Source organism: Aspergillus undulatus (genome assembly GCF_047715775.1).
Source record: "Aspergillus undulatus strain CBS 261.88 unplaced genomic scaffold BDV17scaffold_67, whole genome shotgun sequence".
Lineage (NCBI taxonomy): Eukaryota > Fungi > Ascomycota > Eurotiomycetes > Eurotiales > Aspergillaceae > Aspergillus > Aspergillus undulatus.
Window position 1 is genome coordinate 66701 of NW_027396671.1, and position 14911 is coordinate 81611.

Genomic DNA, 14911 nt, shown 5'->3' on the forward strand with positions numbered 1-14911 from the left:
CTCACTACGATATATCCATATAGTCTATCATGATCATCCCACTCTTCGCGATGACATGTCACTGCCAGTCAGGCCGCATGATGGGCGATAGAACACCACCTTTTCCACCACCACCACAGAAACATGAATCAGGACAGCCCAAACCATATTACGTACAAGAGTTCATGCCAGGGAGTTTCTCCGCAGCTTGAATAGGCTTTCTTCTCCTACAGTGGAGTGTTCCAGGTTGTTCCGATATTCGGCCTCCCAGTCCACCTGTCTGGTCTCTGAACGCGAAACGTCATCCCGATATCAGGCGCCAAGCAAGGACTTTGCGCGGAGAAGACATCAATGCTCTGCGAGTTGGTGTTCCAAGGTTCGGGAATTATAATGAAGCAACTGCATGAGTCTAATGCAATGCGCTGAATGCATATCGCTCGCTAATAATCACGAAAGCATACCATCTATTCCGTCTATCTGGATAGTCTACTTCCCAGCCAAAGCCTCCCCCACCCAATCCATCTGCACTGCACTCACCCCTCGCGCATAGCTGCGATTCGTGAACACAAACTCGTTATACAGGATTGCCTCCACCTTCTTGCCAAACAGGACGCTGGAAGGGTGGATCGCCACCGTCTGGTTACCCACAACCGTGCGGTAGCTGCCGTCTGGGACGAGGCGGGCGGTGTTCGTAGAGAACCCACGCAGGAAGCTCTTCAGTATAGACACCGGAGACGGTTCCCGAATCGATGTGCTGGAGTCTTGTGATTCGGTGGTACTCGGAAGCAGCTTGGCTTGTCGGCATTGGGCTGTTAGCTGCTTGCGGACGTCCTAGATATCCACTATTAGCCCATATCGCGGAGAGTACATGCGGAGCCAAATAACTTACCATGACGGACTGCATCGCCCGATGTGAGACTAGATGCCGCTCAGCCCATGCTTTCCGATCAGTATTCTCAGAGGCGTAGGCTCGGACAGTTGCTAACATCGTAAGATGGTCGCCTTCTCTCCGATAGAGATCACGTCTTGCCGTCTCAGCCGCTTCCTTCTTCTCTTCCGATGTCGTATTCAGGAAGATGTTTTCCACACTTAGACACGATATAATATCAATCACATCGGTCAAAGTATCAGGACCAAAATCCGACGCCGCAAGCAACACTCGACCTAATGTTGGCGTGAGCGGGAGCTTGGCGATGTGCGATCCGATAACACTGATATTGCCGGTTTCTTCAAGGGCCTCAATGCTGAGCAACTGAAGGAGCGCCTTCTCAAGGGCTTCCCGTGGAGGCCGGGTCAAGAAGGGGAATTCAATGACATTGTCGACCCCACGAGCCTTCATGTTGAGTAGAGCCTGACTAAGATCGCATCGCAGAATCTCTGGCGTATTGACCTCGTCCAACTCGAGGTAGTCCTTTTCTGTATATAGTCTGTAGCACTGACCGGGTGCCTCTCTACCTGCACGACCCTTACGCTGGATGGCAGCGGATTTTGAAATTGGCTTGACGAGAAGCGAGTCCAGACCTAGCCGGGTTCGGAATTGCTTGATCTTTGCCTTGCCACAGTCAACGACGAATCGTACACCAGATACCGTCACGGAGGTCTCAGCAATGTTCGTAGCCAGAATGATTTTGCGAGTGCGTGGTGGCGCGGGCATGAAGACTCGCTGCTGAGCTGCCTGCGGCAGCGCTGCGAAGAGAGGGAGAACCTGGATCCTCGGTAATGCGGGGTCCATACCCGTGGCATACTCATTGACCAGGTTCTCCAACGCCTCAACAGTCTCCTGACCCGTCAGGAAGACCAGGATATCGCCTGGAATGGGCTCTTTATAGTGTATCTGAAAGATGACCTTCAGAGCCGCATCAACAAAGTCATGCACCGGTTCGGGCGAGTATATCGTCTTGACGGGAAATTGACGACCCTTGATATGGCATACCGCGATACTGTCTTTCTCGTCCTTCTGCTTCTCAGTATCCTTCACTTTCCGCCCCTTGAATCCCTCCACAAAAAACTCCTGCAAACTCTCCATGTCAGCCGTAGCACTCATAACCACAGTCTTAAGCGGTACACCGCCCCTCCCCTCTCCCTTTCCAGATACAAGATTCCTCAAAAACCCCATCACGAGATCAACATTCACGCCGCGTTCATGCACCTCATCAACAACAATCGCACTATACTTCGTCAACCACGGATCATGCAGCATTTCCTGTAGTAGCATTCCCTCCGTCAAGAACTTCACCCTCGTACTCGGACTAATAGACGTATCAAACCGCACGGAGTACCCGACCTGACTCGCCGGCGACGAGTTCCCCAACGGACTCCCCATCTCCTCCGCTACACGCCTCGCCAGCGAAATCGCAGCAACACGTCTAGGCTGCGTAATAGCAATGCACCCGCCAACTGTAACTTCCTTTTTCGACCCGTCCTCTTGCGCAATGATTGTAGTCTTCGTCCGCCGGCACCACGACTCGTTCACCAGGAACTGTGGGATCTGTGTACTCTTTCCGCTACCGGTTTCACCTATCAAGAGCATGACGTCGTTCTTGCGGAGATTTTGCCGAATTTCGTCGCCGTGGCTGAATATAGGTAGGTTTTTGCGGATCTCGTAGAGCGCTGCGGCTTTTTTCTTGAGGGAGGCGGGTTTTCCTCCTCCGTTCCCTCCATTTGGGTCGTCCTTGAAAGGTCGTGACCTATGCTTTGATTTCCCATTCTGGTGTTGATATTTTGACTTTTTGTCCTCTGCGTTGTTGGAAGGGGTTATGGCCATGTTTTCACCATTGGGGGTTTGCGACTCGGACTCGTTTCCGTTCGACTTTTCCGTTCGGGGCTGGCGAGGTTGTCCATCGGCAGTTTCATCGCGCTTTCGTTTCTTGTTCTTCCCTGAGCTAGAATCCATGCTACTGCTCTTCTTGTCTGCGGGTTTTGAGTCGTGGTGGTTCGTCGGCTTCGGCGGCTTCTCTTGTTCGGTGATAGGTGGTGCCGCGTCTTCATCGAAGAACACGGTGCGGACCCTTTCAGGCATAGCGAGTTCAAGGAAGTAATAGACAATCGGATATATATGAAGTAAAGGGTGCCTTAAGCCCTGACAACTTTGCTCTCGTGCAAGAGCTCTATTAATTCGATGTTGGTCCCGACTCCGCGGCCGCGCAAAAAAATTGGGAGGAAATCATGGTATCTTATCGATAAGGAAATGCTTGGAATTCCCCATCTTAACAGTATCTACCAGGGGCTTACATCTTCGTTCTTGATAAGTCTCTACATTTTTATTTTTATGTTCGACATCCAGAAATGCGATATTGCGATGGACTGAGTCTATTGCTCTATTGACCTTTTCTATAGCCTCACAACCGTTGCTAGAATCTATGCCGGTGTTGTTGGTTACCCGCTCAGCTTACATTGATATATATTTCGATAAATGGCCGTCATGTGTCGAGAATATTCCATGCCAATCATTAACTCATACCCCAGCCTCTCACTCGCCGGAAGACGAATGCTCGGTCATTCTTGAGGCCAAACTCCGCCCAGTCATCGGTAAGCTTGTCGTAGCTCCAATAGCCCTTCCAAACTAATTTTGTGTTTCGTGAAGGGTTGGGATGCGTCGGGTGAGCATTATTAGGACGGGCGGTAGTCGACCGGAGGGCTAGATGGAGGACATAGACATATTTCTGTGCGCCCACGCCTTCCGTTTCAATGACAAGGTCTCTGGGATCAGGCGTGGTAGCTGCTTTGTCCTTGTTTGGGAACAAATATTCTGGCACTTCAGGAGGATCTGTGGGTGATGATGGCTTAGAGAGACGCCATCGGCCCCATTGAGCGCGCTTCAGCGCATCCATGACAACAGGAAGCACTGGTTCTTGAGCCCCGCTAACTGAAGCTCCCGCATCACCAGGATTCCGTGGGATCTGCTTACGGGATGTTGCCCGTGCGGCTGTCACGTTCGCTTTGTTGATGTGCGGAACCACATCAACTGGCTCCACGGTCGTTAGTAAATAGATGACTGACCCGTCAGGGTAGAAGCGGAGGTAGCGGTAATATGTCACTATGTGAATCGGACTGTTCCATGATATATTTGAATACGCCGAAGCTGCACCGGCGCGAGTGTAGTTTACTGTGCTGATGTATATTCCGGTAAAGCGAATTCTAGGAAACGTATGAAAAACTTCACTCCAAGAAGACAGCGGACTTGAGAGCTGCACCGAGATGTCGGTAGGAAATGGAGTATATCGTGGTTGAGGTTCTAGAGTATATTCAGGGTTGCCTAGAATGTCGCATGCAAAAGTATAATGCATTGATTTGAAGCCGAATTCAAAACCTTCACAAAGTCGTTTCCAAATATGCTGCTCACGAGCAAAATGATACGCGAAGCGTTTGCATACCAGTGCCATCTGGCAGAAGGCTGCTGGATCCGTCAAAGCGACATGACTTAGGATCTCAACTATGACCTCGGAAGGGACGTGCGCAATAGGGCATGGAGGACGGGGATCGCCTTCGAATATTGGGTCGGCGGACAGAATAGGAGCGCTAGCAAATGAGTCGATAAGCTCAGGTGTTGGAACAATCGTCGGCTGCTCAGCTGAGGTTGTTTTTGCGGGCTCGTTGGGGGTGGCTGTCTGTGGTGCTTTCTTCCAGGCACCGGCAAAGTGCTTGTTCCTGTACTCCTTATCGACAGAGGCGTCCAGCTGGAAAAGTCAGTAAACTTTCCTTGAGTACCGACGCACATGGTAGCCATATGACAAACTTACCCGATAAGCTTTGCGGTATAGCTGTAAACTATCTCCCAAGTTCCCTTCCGCTTCCCTCTCGACTGCTCGTTCAAAATGCTCCAGAGCAGACCTAGGCTCGGCTCGGGGCTTTCGCGAGTGGAAGACGTCCTCGTCACCGGGCTTCGCTAGTGACAGCCGATCAACTCCTTGGGCTATCTCATCCTGAGTATATGATGCCGCTCCTTCCTCGTCGTCTTCTTTGCGCGCAGAGGCTTCATGGCGAGTTGGCGGAAAATGTCGGGATGGAGTTGGCGCAGGTCTGGAAGGCGTCGCCTGTGACGGTTCAGGTGCAGTGGAGAACTTGGCTTTCCGCGAGACCTCTTCACGCCACTGGCGTCGAAACGACTCGAGCTCTGCGTTGTCCGCCATTGTCTTTTAAGATGATTTCGCGCGGTGGTATGCAGAAAGTAGATAACGACCAGGTCCACCGATTGATAAGCGAGCTTCAGTGGGCCGAGGACGAACGCCTAGCGAAAGGGTTCGAGGTGAAACTTGGTTTGGTAGAAAGGGCAGCAACTAAATTGGAATCAGAAAATCCATCGTTCCTCTGTAATTCTGCAAACAATTCTGATTGTTTTGTAGTAGTAGCGCTGAGGGGAGGTACTGGATGTCGAGGAGTTCTGGAGGTCCCACGCTTATCTCCGGCAATCGAGAGTCCGACCGCCACCGACCGGGCCGGAGCATTCTTTTTCTCCAGCATCATCGCTACGTTTTTGAGTCACTGATTGCTCACAACCTCGATGTGCTTGAGGGATCCAAGAGATAACAACTTTCTTGTCTGTTTCTTTGATTGACAACAGGTCCATAACCACGTCGTCGATTGAATGTCCGGCTCGGACACCCAAGGTACTTCCTGGGACCGATATCGCTCCAACAACTTCACAAACGTCGCACCTGAAGGCCACTCGGCAGAGACATGGAATTGGGCTGCAGAAGACACATTCATGGCGGCTACTTCTGGGACAGGGTCGGTGTCTACAGCAGACGCTAGCCCGACAGGCGAAGCTTCTATTACTCAGAAGATGGTCTCTGCGACCTGTGGCAGCGTCCTGACCGGTCTCCTAGGTGGGCTACCACCCCTCGTTTTGGCTTGAAAGCTTTGATACTTTCCAGTGATATGGTGCTAACTTATATACAGTGACTCCACTAGATGTTGTTCGCGTGCGATTGCAATCGCAATCTTCTATAAAAAACACCTCCCCGTTTACGTCACACACTACATCCACGCTGAAAAACGCGCCTCCCAACCTCGGAGTCACCGCTTGCTGCCGCGAAGTGTTCTGGATAGGCCAGAACTCACAAGTATGCATGGTTGGACCCAATGGAAATGTTCTGGGAGCCACGTCGCAATCGATCGCGGATTGTGCGGTGGAAGAAACTCAGCGGAGGACCTTCACGTCTACTCTGGATGGTCTGCGCAAAATCGCTCGAAATGAAGGTGTACTGACGCTCTGGCGTGGTCTGAGCCCGACATTGATGATGGGGATACCAGGAAATGTCATCTATTTTGCTGGATACGACTGGTTGCGCACCGATGATAGGAGCCCGATCAAGCGCGTTATCCCTGGCGCATATGCTCCCTTTATCGCAGGAGCCGTAGCGAGGATAGCTGCAGCTACGGTCATCAGCCCGATTGAGATGTTTCGGACTCGATTGCAGGCAACACCTGGAACTGGTGCTGGACATTTCAAAGCTACTCTTGAAGGATTACACCAGATGACTCAGGCTAGAGGGTACAGCTCCTTATGGCGAGGACTGACCCTTACTATGTGGCGCGATGTCCCATTCTCGGGGCTATATTGGTGGGGATACGAGGAAGTAAAGAAATACATTGCCGAGATGCGTCAAAAGGCCTATGCGCATAACCTGCCACACAACCTGTCGTCGCCAGCACAATCACGAACACCCGAGGTAGAAGGCAACACGTTCCTGGATAGCTTTGTTGCTGGGTCTGTATCAGGTGCCCTAGCCGCACTCGTGACCACACCGTTTGACGTCGGAAAGACTCGCCAGCAAGTCTACCGCCATATGGGCGATGAAGTATCAAATGCCGCCAACAGCAATCTTCCAAAGGGGCCACTTCAACCAGAGCAGCTTTCGTTACCAAAATTTCTCATGCACATCTTTCGCGAAGAAGGGACGGCAGGCCTTTTCCGAGGCTGGGTTGCCCGTTGTTTGAAGGTGGCCCCGGCTTGTGCTATTATGATTTCGACATATGAGGTTGGCAAGAAGTTTGCCAAGGACGTAAACGACAGACGCCACGACGAAACGGGTTCAGACGCTGTGTAACTCTCAAGCTCAGCCTCTGTGTTCGACGCGGATGACTTTTTTGTGGACCCCTGCATTGCAGGCACCGATATTTGGCTTTTGAGCGATCTCTTCTCATGCGACTTATCTCCACTATTTTTACGATTCAAGCATTCAGCCAACTTGCACGGTTGCTTGTTGCGCGAGAGGGTGATTTTTGTGATACCACTTCCGATATGGACTATAGAGCTGTTTTGTTTTCCCAGCATATGTGAGAAAATAGAAGGGAAGGGGCTTTTGTGCTAAACTTTTGCATCAGCATATCCTGTACAGTACTTCTCCAGCCCTCTACTACTACTAGTATTCTTTACCACTCTCAATATCACGTGTTGCAGCGGAACAAATCATCATCTGTGATCTGACCGGATCTAACCTCACAGACCACACTCGCGTCGCAAGCACTATACATAGCAATCGTCTCAGCCTTACCCGCGCCCACAGCCAAGCGCCCTCAGCCAAGCGACCATGCTCGTCATCGCGTGTTCACCCCGGTCGTTCTCATGCGCGTCACTGGACGATATAATCTAGCCATCCGTGCGCGCGCCCCGCGGGGCCATCTTTAGTTTGAGACGATCACTCTTCGGTAGTATGAGCGAAAGGATTTAGGGGCTCTTGAGCCCCTCCCCTCTTTGAAAATGAGGAGGCTGAATTGCTCGTCCTTAAATTACTCCTCCGTACTGCTGACACAGCCTTGTGTTGGACCTTAACCCACACCAAAGTCATCTGCCGTATTGACTCAGACACTGTCAGATGATGACTTCTTTCACTTCTCAAGGGTCATCCCTATTATAAGAGCTGATCGCGGCACGCTCTCTCCTGCCATACTCTGAACAGTGTTATCGCAGATATGGCGTTGGGCGATATTGTCACGAACGTGGAGTATGTTCTCGCCCCTTTCACTATCTACCATCTTCTCCTTTGTTTCCGGGGTCCAGGCTAAACGACCCGCAGTATTGTCGCCGTTCCTGCTATAGGAGCAGAACCAGAGAGGGCATGGACGGGCGATGGCGCGCAATCACCATGGGTAACGACCGAGTTACCGAGATTCATCCCCAATGCGCGTGTGTTACTGATGGACCATGGAGAACTGGATGCAGAAGACACGCTGGAATCACTGGGGACTAGGCTACTGAACAATTTGCAAGAAGCAAGAAAAGCCTCGGTACGTCTTTGAGGCGCTTTATCTCTGCTTCTCTAATGATCCTGGTCTCCCTTCAGAGCCGCAGACGTCCCTTATTCTTTCTCTGTCACAGCACCGGAGGTAATGTAGCCACAGCTGCACTCGTCCAAGCTAGTCGGTCACCCTCGCCCCTTGACTCCATATTTTCAAGCTGCTACGGCATTGCTTTCTTTGGCACGCCACACTATGGCTCCAGCTATCTTTCGGTCCCGGAGTTCGGTAGGAGCATCCGTCGCCTGTTACGTTTAAAATATACTATTCCACTTGAGCTGCGAGAGGTCTTCAAACCACGGCATGAGACGTTAGAGCGCCTCACTGGCAATTTCCGAGGCATATCGGCAGACATGAAGATATGGACTTTCCTGGAGACAGTCGACTCAGTCTTCACGATAACCGATACGGAGACGGCAAGCACGATCGATATGCACGTCCCTATTACCTCGATTCGATCAGGCTTGTTAGGTTTCGAGCACGAGAGCGAGTTGCCGTTGGCCGCGGACCACGTCGGCATAGCGTCCTTTCAGGGTCAAGAGAACACCGCTAGAATGGATTTTATCAGAGGGCTCCAGGAATCCATCACCACCGCGTTGGAGCTATCTATATTGTCAGACGTCCCGTTGCAGGTGGAGCAGGAGGTCATGGTCCATGTCAACGGGTTCTTTGAAGACACGGCAAGAGGCATCAGCAGAGACTCACCCTTGCAGTTGTGGTCCACGAAAACACCACTCGATGAATTCCTCAACAGCGGGCCAATTAAGTGTCTTGAAGAGCGGTTGAAGAAATCTAGCAGGCTGTCGTCTAGTACGTACGATGATTCCGAGCCAAGTGAGGTTGGTAGCAGGCCTACAAGCTCGCACGCCCAGTCGTCGCAAATGGACTCCCGTCTGCGGGAACCTGACCTTGAGGTTGTTCCATCACGACCCTCAGTCAGAAGAAGCAGGAGCTTCCTCGCTCAACGCCCTTCTCCAAGAATCCATGTCATTGAGCCACCCATCGAGGGCTATTTCGACATTCAGTCAGATCGCTCGACATCTGAACCGCGCTTTTCCCCTGAAGACGCTGCTGAAGAAGAGGGCGAGGATGACGAAAACGAAGTGTCCGATAATCTAGGTACTATAAGCCCTAGCCAAAGAAACCTTCTGTTAGTGCTGCACCACTCCTATGACATAGAGATCTTCGCTGACAATGGGACACGCGCAGATCCAGTCTTTCCTCCAGGTACCGAGAGTTTCTCAATGTTCCCTTCCGGGAGAAAACTCCTGAGGAGCGGCCTCGGATAGCCCCGAGGTTCGATAGGCCTGAACCAGGAACCGAGAAGATGATGTGGATTCACGTACCCTATACCCATACTGACTGGGTACCTCCAGTTCTCTCAAAGACCTGCAAGGGCCAAACAAAGAAGAACCTGTAGGTACCGTCCCCCATCCAACTATGCCTCGGTTGACACTCATTAACCTTTGACCGCCTTTTTAGCTTCAGGAAATTAGTCAATGCCGACAACTGGTACTCGAACCTCATCACTGCTCGCCATTTGGAGCCTCATGCACGCTATGTACGCCCGGACTGCATTCATTTTAAGCTTGATTCCCCACCTATCAAGGCTTCTGAACCCCACGATCCTCAGTTGGCGCTCTATGTGAGTTTCACCCGTACCGAGCGAGAAATATGAAACGCTAACAGGATTTCTGCGCAGCTACCATACGTATGACTTGTGTCTAAACCCACCATTCACCAAGATACCTTTGTGCTAATGATGATATAGCTTCACTGGGATACATACTGGAACGTACTACAGCGGCGAAGAGTCATTGAAGAAAGACTACGGCAAGGACGGTCCCGACCAGTTGCAGATGAGATATCTCAATCTAGCCTAGAATCAAAGCTGATATGGAAATACCTCGGCAACGAGCCTCCGATCCATATCCGCCGAACTCTAGATCAATTTGGATACCCTAATCTACGATCAACTGTGGCGCGAGACGACGACCAAATGCTCTGGAAGCGGACTAGGAAATCCATTGATCTCCGTGATGACCTTGCTGGTTCTATGCCCCTGCGCGACGGAATTGATCCGCAGAACCCCACCTTTGTGGACGGTAAAGTGCTCATGGTTGACCAGCTCTGGCTCTGGATCGTGGACCAGAATGTTGTCGTGACGTTCTTCCCTAAGCAGGAGCCAACGACGGTCGAGGGGAAGTTTTATGAACAAACGAATCTGTTCAATAGTATTTATAACGAGCTCAATGGCGACCTTGCACGGCGTTTCGAAACCTCTGGGGACCTGGCGGCTTTGATTGTTCTGCACGCTGTTACGATTCTTTTTGATAGAACGCTTCATAAAGATCTGCAGGTTCTCCGCATCTTTGAAGAGTCAATCAGCATCTTGGTACGAATTCTCTCCCTCTATCAGCGCAATGGGAACGGGAAACTAACACCAACAGACCGAATTAACCACAAAGTCCTTCAAAAAATTCCGTAACCGCGGGTTCATCACCCGTCCCTCCGAATACAACAAGACGCCGGATGGCAAGCTCATGACCGCTGCCGAACGCGAGGATAGAGACCGCGAAGTAGCCCAACAGAACCGTGACGACCTTTCCTCAATGTTAGAGCTGAGAGATATAGCGGACGAACTGGGCACGATCATGAAGCTACTCGAACAGCAAACCACCACGGTAAAGGATATGCTCAGGTACTTTGAGCACAGGGGATACGGTAAGCGTTTCATCCATGCCGCCCTCACGAGATTGGATGAATACCGTACCCATATAAATGAAATGAGGGAAAATGCCATCGCGGCTCAGAAAGCTGTATGTCCTGCATCCCGTCGCTTAAACACTCAATAGCCTTCTAATAATCAACAGGTAGAGAACCTTCTCGACCTCAAACAGAAGCAAGCAAATGTCGACGAGTCACGGCTGGCTCGGTGGGAAGCTGAGGTGACGCAGAGTCAATCGCGAGCTGTTATGGTTTTTACTATCTTCACCGTCATGTCAGTCTTATACCCATCCCAACCCTGCAAAACCCCAGGCCATGCCATGCAGCCTCTTTACTATTACTAACCCATCAACAACAGCTTCCTCCCCCTCTCCTTCTTCACATCTCTCTTCGGCATAAATGCGCGAGAATGGAGCGGCGAGCCCACAAACCTAACACTCAGAACAATGCTCACTATATCCGGTAAGCCAACCAGCCCTAGCTCCATCCATCCATATTCCTCTCCATTGGCGGGTTCAAACAAACACTAACAACCACCCCAACCTCAGGCCCAACATCCGCCGCCGTAATCGTCTCCGCCCTCCTAATAGCCTTCAGCGAACGCCTCCGCGACAGCCTCCTAAAATCGCAGAAAATCCTCTTCGGCCTCGCCAAGGAATTCATATTCATCCCCGTGAGAACAAATCTACATCTCACCAAATCCCATAAAACAAGCAAAAGCAAAATCCCCGACAAATCATCCCTCGCTTCAACAACAAGAACGAAACAATCGCGTCGTGGTGATCGTTTCGGTCGGTACTTGGCTTCTTGGCGGTATCGCGGTGATATGGAGGAGGATTTTTGGAAGAGGGATGATGAGAAGAAGGAAAGAGAAAGAGAAAGGGAGAGGGAAAGGGAGACGGAAAGGGAGAGGGAAAGGGACAAGGAGAGCGTGTATACCACTGGTAATACCAATAGCTCGAGCAATGTCCACGCGGTTGCGGGTGCGGGGAGAAGGAACGAGGGCGTGATATTGCCGTCTGTGCTTGTTTCCGAGGCGAGTGGGAATAGTGCTATTACTAGCCATCGGCATAACTATGGGCTTGGGTTTGGATTTGGGTCTGGGGAGGGTGGAATGGGGAGTGGACAATCTCAATCTCCATCTCAGGCGAATGGGCTTGCGGGAATGGTGGGGGAGAGGGATATTGCGTAGGTCAGATTGAAACCTGGTTACTTAGTAGCTGGGAGCGGCCTTTTTTAGATGCATTATGGGATGGATGGGTTGCATTTGAGGGATGGTCATACTAGCTTTTTTCATGTATTGCGCATGGGATCTTGGCTCGTTTATCATCTGATAAGGCGATGACTTATACTTTATACCCCTTAGGTTGGAATGCTACTTGTCTACGACGGAAACATACGGCAAAAGCTCGAGTAGGAATATTGAAATGACCACTTTCTTATTTCGTGGGGATATAGTACAGACTCCCCTGACTTTTGTGCCAACAAAGTAGAGTGGAGATGAGATGATAAACCAACAAAGTGCGGGAGTAGTGGGAACAAGAGGTATAGGATATAGGAGTATAGGGTTGTGAAGTCAGGATGAGTGATACAGGGACATAAAACACATTAAAGACATAAGGAAAAAAAATAATACAAAATAGAGATCTCAAACATATCATGGAAGGCCCACTGTATGCAAAGACACGCTCGAAAAACATCCTCTAGAAATCCGGAAGCAAGCATTGATATGGGTACATGAAGCGACGGGTAAGATTAAGCAGCTTAGAACATGCCACCACCCATGCCGCCCATGCCGCCCATACCACCCATGCCACCACCAGGGGCAGCAGGGCCCTTCTCCTCGGGAGCCTCGACGATGGCGACCTCGGTGGTACCGAGAAGAGAGGAGACACCGCTGGCGTCAACAAGAGCGGTGCGGACAACCTTGAGAGGGTCCACGATACCGGCAGCGAGCATGTCGACGTACTCGCCCTTGGAGCTGTCGAAACCGCGGTTGAAGTCCTTGGCGAACTCATCGGTGAGCTTTCCGACAATGACGCTGCCCTCGAGGCCAGCGTTCTCGACGATGGTGCGGGCAGGGCGCGTGATGGCGCTCTTGACAATGCTGACACCGAGCTGCTGATCGAAGTTGGTGGGCTTGACGTTCTCAAGGCCGTTGGCGGCGGCCTTGAGGAGAGCGGTACCACCACCAGGGAGGATACCCTCCTCGACGGCAGCACGGGTGGCGTTGAGAGCATCAACGACACGGTCCTTCTTCTCACCGACCTCGACCTCGGAAGCACCGCCAACCTTGATGACAGCAACACCGCCAGACAGCTTAGCAAGACGCTCCTGGAGCTTCTCCTTCTCGTACTCGGAGGTGGTGGGGTCAGCCATGACGCCACGGATTTGCTCGCAGCGCTGGGAAATGGCGTCCTTGCTGCCCTCGCCGTTCAGGACAATGGTGTCCTCCTTGGTGATGGTGATGGAGCCAGTGGAACCGAGCATGTCAGGAGTGAGCTTCTCGAGCTTGATGTCAAGCTCATCAGTGAAGACGGTACCGTTGGTGAGAACACCAAGGTCACCGAGGATGCTCTTGCGGTTGTCACCGAAGCCAGGCGCCTTGACGGCAGCAACCTGGAGCTGACCACGGAGCTTGTTCAGAATGCAGACAGCGAGAGCCTCGCCCTCAATGTCCTCAGCAATGATGACCAGGGGGCGGCGAAGAGTGGTGGAGGCCTCAAGGGCGGGGATGATGTCCTGGACGGCGGAGATCTTCTTCTCGGAAAGGAGGATCAAAGGCTTCTCGAACTCGACCTTCTGGGACTTGGCGTCGGTGATGAAGTAGGGGGAGGTGTATCCACGGTCGAAACGCATACCCTCGGTAACCTCGAGCTCGTCCTCAAGAGTCTTGCCCTCCTTGACGGTAATCACACCCTCCTTGCCAACACGCTCCATGGCGGTAGAGATGAGCTTACCAACGTGGGTGTCGCCGTTGGCGGAGATGGTAGCGACCTGAGCGATCTCCTCACCAGTGGTGATGGGACGCTTGTTCTGCTGGAGGTAGTCAACAGCCGCCTCAACGGCGGCCTGGATACCGCGGCGCAGATCCATGGGGTTACAACCAGCGGCAACGTTCTTGACGGTCTCGGAGAAGATAGCGCGGGCAAGGACGGTAGCGGTGGTGGTACCGTCACCAGCAAGTTCGTTCGTCTTGGAAGCGACATCCTGGAGGAGGCGAGCACCGAGGTTCTCGAACTTGTCCTGGAGCTGGATGGCCTTGGCGACAGACACACCATCTGGTGAAGTCAGTATTATTATTTGATGGATGATTTCGATGGCTGGAGCTGGGTTTGGGATGATGTAGGCAACGTACCCTTGGTGATCTTGGGGGAGCCGTAGGGGGATTCGATGAGGACGTTGCGGCCCTTGGGACCGAGAGTAGATGTGACGGCCCTCGCAAGGGTGTCAACACCCTTTAGGAGCTGAGCGCGAGCCTCAACACCAAACTTGAGCTCCTAGGGGTTTATTAGCAGCCTTTCGTGTTTTGGCGTCTTGGGAGCTGTTGAAGGCCGACAGAGAGCTTGTACAGCTTCTCGGAGGCTTCAATTGAGATCGAGCTTACCTTGTGAGCAAATCGTTGCTGCTGGAGGCCAAAACCGGCAGGCTTGTAGAAAGCGGCGCGCTTGGAAGCAGCAGAGAGGACCGAGGTCCTGGAGGAGAGAGCTCGCTGCATTGTTAAAGGGATAAAAATGACAATTAAAACAAGCAAAAGGCGAAGATAAAAGTGTACAAAAGGAAGCTGTCCGATCAGAACTCCCTGAGCAGAACGGATGCAGAAGAAGGAGGATGGACAGAGCAAGAGAGGAGGATAAGGAGGTGAGAGATGAAGCCAAAGTCACGAAAATTTTCCAGGCGCTTCTTCCATCTCCAGATTTCTTGGCGGCAGAAGCTCCTAGAAGGTCACGTGGCATACATCCGAGGG

The 14911-nt window shown here is 51.8% G+C and overlaps 5 protein-coding genes across 5 annotated transcripts; 2 read left to right on the forward strand and 3 right to left on the reverse strand.

Annotated features, from left to right (window-relative positions):
* Positions 1-244: 244 nt before the first annotated feature.
* Positions 245-3087, reverse strand: BDV17DRAFT_210053 (putative ATP-dependent RNA helicase (Hrh1)). The gene is made up of 2 exons (XM_073755412.1): positions 869-3087; positions 245-810 (listed from the first exon to the last, which is right to left on the reverse strand). Exons 1-2 carry the CDS (start codon positions 2996-2998, stop codon positions 466-468), a joined length of 2475 nt encoding a protein of 824 aa, XP_073611317.1. The 5' UTR covers positions 2999-3087; the 3' UTR covers positions 245-465.
* Positions 3088-3250: 163 nt separating this feature from the next.
* BDV17DRAFT_210120 (putative F-box protein (Pof7)) lies at positions 3251-5355 on the reverse strand. Its single transcript, XM_073755413.1, has 2 exons — positions 4719-5355; positions 3251-4655 (listed from the first exon to the last, which is right to left on the reverse strand). Exons 1-2 carry the CDS (start codon positions 5106-5108, stop codon positions 3429-3431), a joined length of 1617 nt encoding a protein of 538 aa, XP_073611318.1. The 5' UTR covers positions 5109-5355; the 3' UTR covers positions 3251-3428.
* A 95-nt stretch (positions 5356-5450) lies between these two features.
* On the forward strand, positions 5451-7347 carry BDV17DRAFT_210137 (putative mitochondrial carrier protein). The gene is made up of 2 exons (XM_073755414.1): positions 5451-5804; positions 5878-7347. The coding sequence occupies exons 1-2, from the start codon at positions 5564-5566 to the stop codon at positions 7026-7028; spliced, it is 1392 nt and encodes a 463-aa protein (XP_073611319.1). The 5' UTR covers positions 5451-5563; the 3' UTR covers positions 7029-7347.
* A 546-nt stretch (positions 7348-7893) lies between these two features.
* Positions 7894-12287, forward strand: BDV17DRAFT_300974 (uncharacterized protein; the record flags this gene model as incomplete). The annotated part of the gene is made up of 10 exons (XM_073764158.1): positions 7894-7925; positions 7998-8208; positions 8265-9367; positions 9427-9633; positions 9700-9862; positions 9989-10612; positions 10668-11036; positions 11091-11218; positions 11303-11406; positions 11493-12287. The coding sequence occupies 10 exons, from the start codon at positions 7894-7896 to the stop codon at positions 12134-12136; spliced, it is 3585 nt and encodes a 1194-aa protein (XP_073611320.1). The 3' UTR covers positions 12137-12287.
* A 25-nt stretch (positions 12288-12312) lies between these two features.
* Positions 12313-14832, reverse strand: hsp60 (chaperone ATPase HSP60). The gene is made up of 3 exons (XM_073759124.1): positions 14552-14832; positions 14303-14444; positions 12313-14225 (listed from the first exon to the last, which is right to left on the reverse strand). Exons 1-3 carry the CDS (start codon positions 14660-14662, stop codon positions 12709-12711), a joined length of 1770 nt encoding a protein of 589 aa, XP_073611321.1. The 5' UTR covers positions 14663-14832; the 3' UTR covers positions 12313-12708.
* Between the last annotated feature and the right edge of the window lie 79 nt (positions 14833-14911).

Coding starts and splice junctions, on each gene's coding strand:
- BDV17DRAFT_210053 (XM_073755412.1), bottom strand. CDS start 2,998: ATGCCTGAAAGGGTCCGCACCGTGTTCTTCGATGAAGACGCGGCACCA. Junction 811..868: donor GGGCGATGCAGTCCGTCATG/GTAAGTTATTTG, acceptor GTGGATATCTAG/GACGTCCGCAAGCAGCTAAC.
- BDV17DRAFT_210120 (XM_073755413.1), bottom strand. CDS start 5,108: ATGGCGGACAACGCAGAGCTCGAGTCGTTTCGACGCCAGTGGCGTGAA. Junction 4,656..4,718: donor TATACCGCAAAGCTTATCGG/GTAAGTTTGTCA, acceptor TGACTTTTCCAG/CTGGACGCCTCTGTCGATAA.
- BDV17DRAFT_210137 (XM_073755414.1), top strand. CDS start 5,564: ATGTCCGGCTCGGACACCCAAGGTACTTCCTGGGACCGATATCGCTCC. Junction 5,805..5,877: donor CGTCCTGACCGGTCTCCTAG/GTGGGCTACCAC, acceptor ACTTATATACAG/TGACTCCACTAGATGTTGTT.
- hsp60 (XM_073759124.1), bottom strand. CDS start 14,662: ATGCAGCGAGCTCTCTCCTCCAGGACCTCGGTCCTCTCTGCTGCTTCC. Junction 14,445..14,551: donor AGCAACGATTTGCTCACAAG/GTAAGCTCGATC, acceptor ATAAACCCCTAG/GAGCTCAAGTTTGGTGTTGA. Junction 14,226..14,302: donor CTCCCCCAAGATCACCAAGG/GTACGTTGCCTA, acceptor TGACTTCACCAG/ATGGTGTGTCTGTCGCCAAG.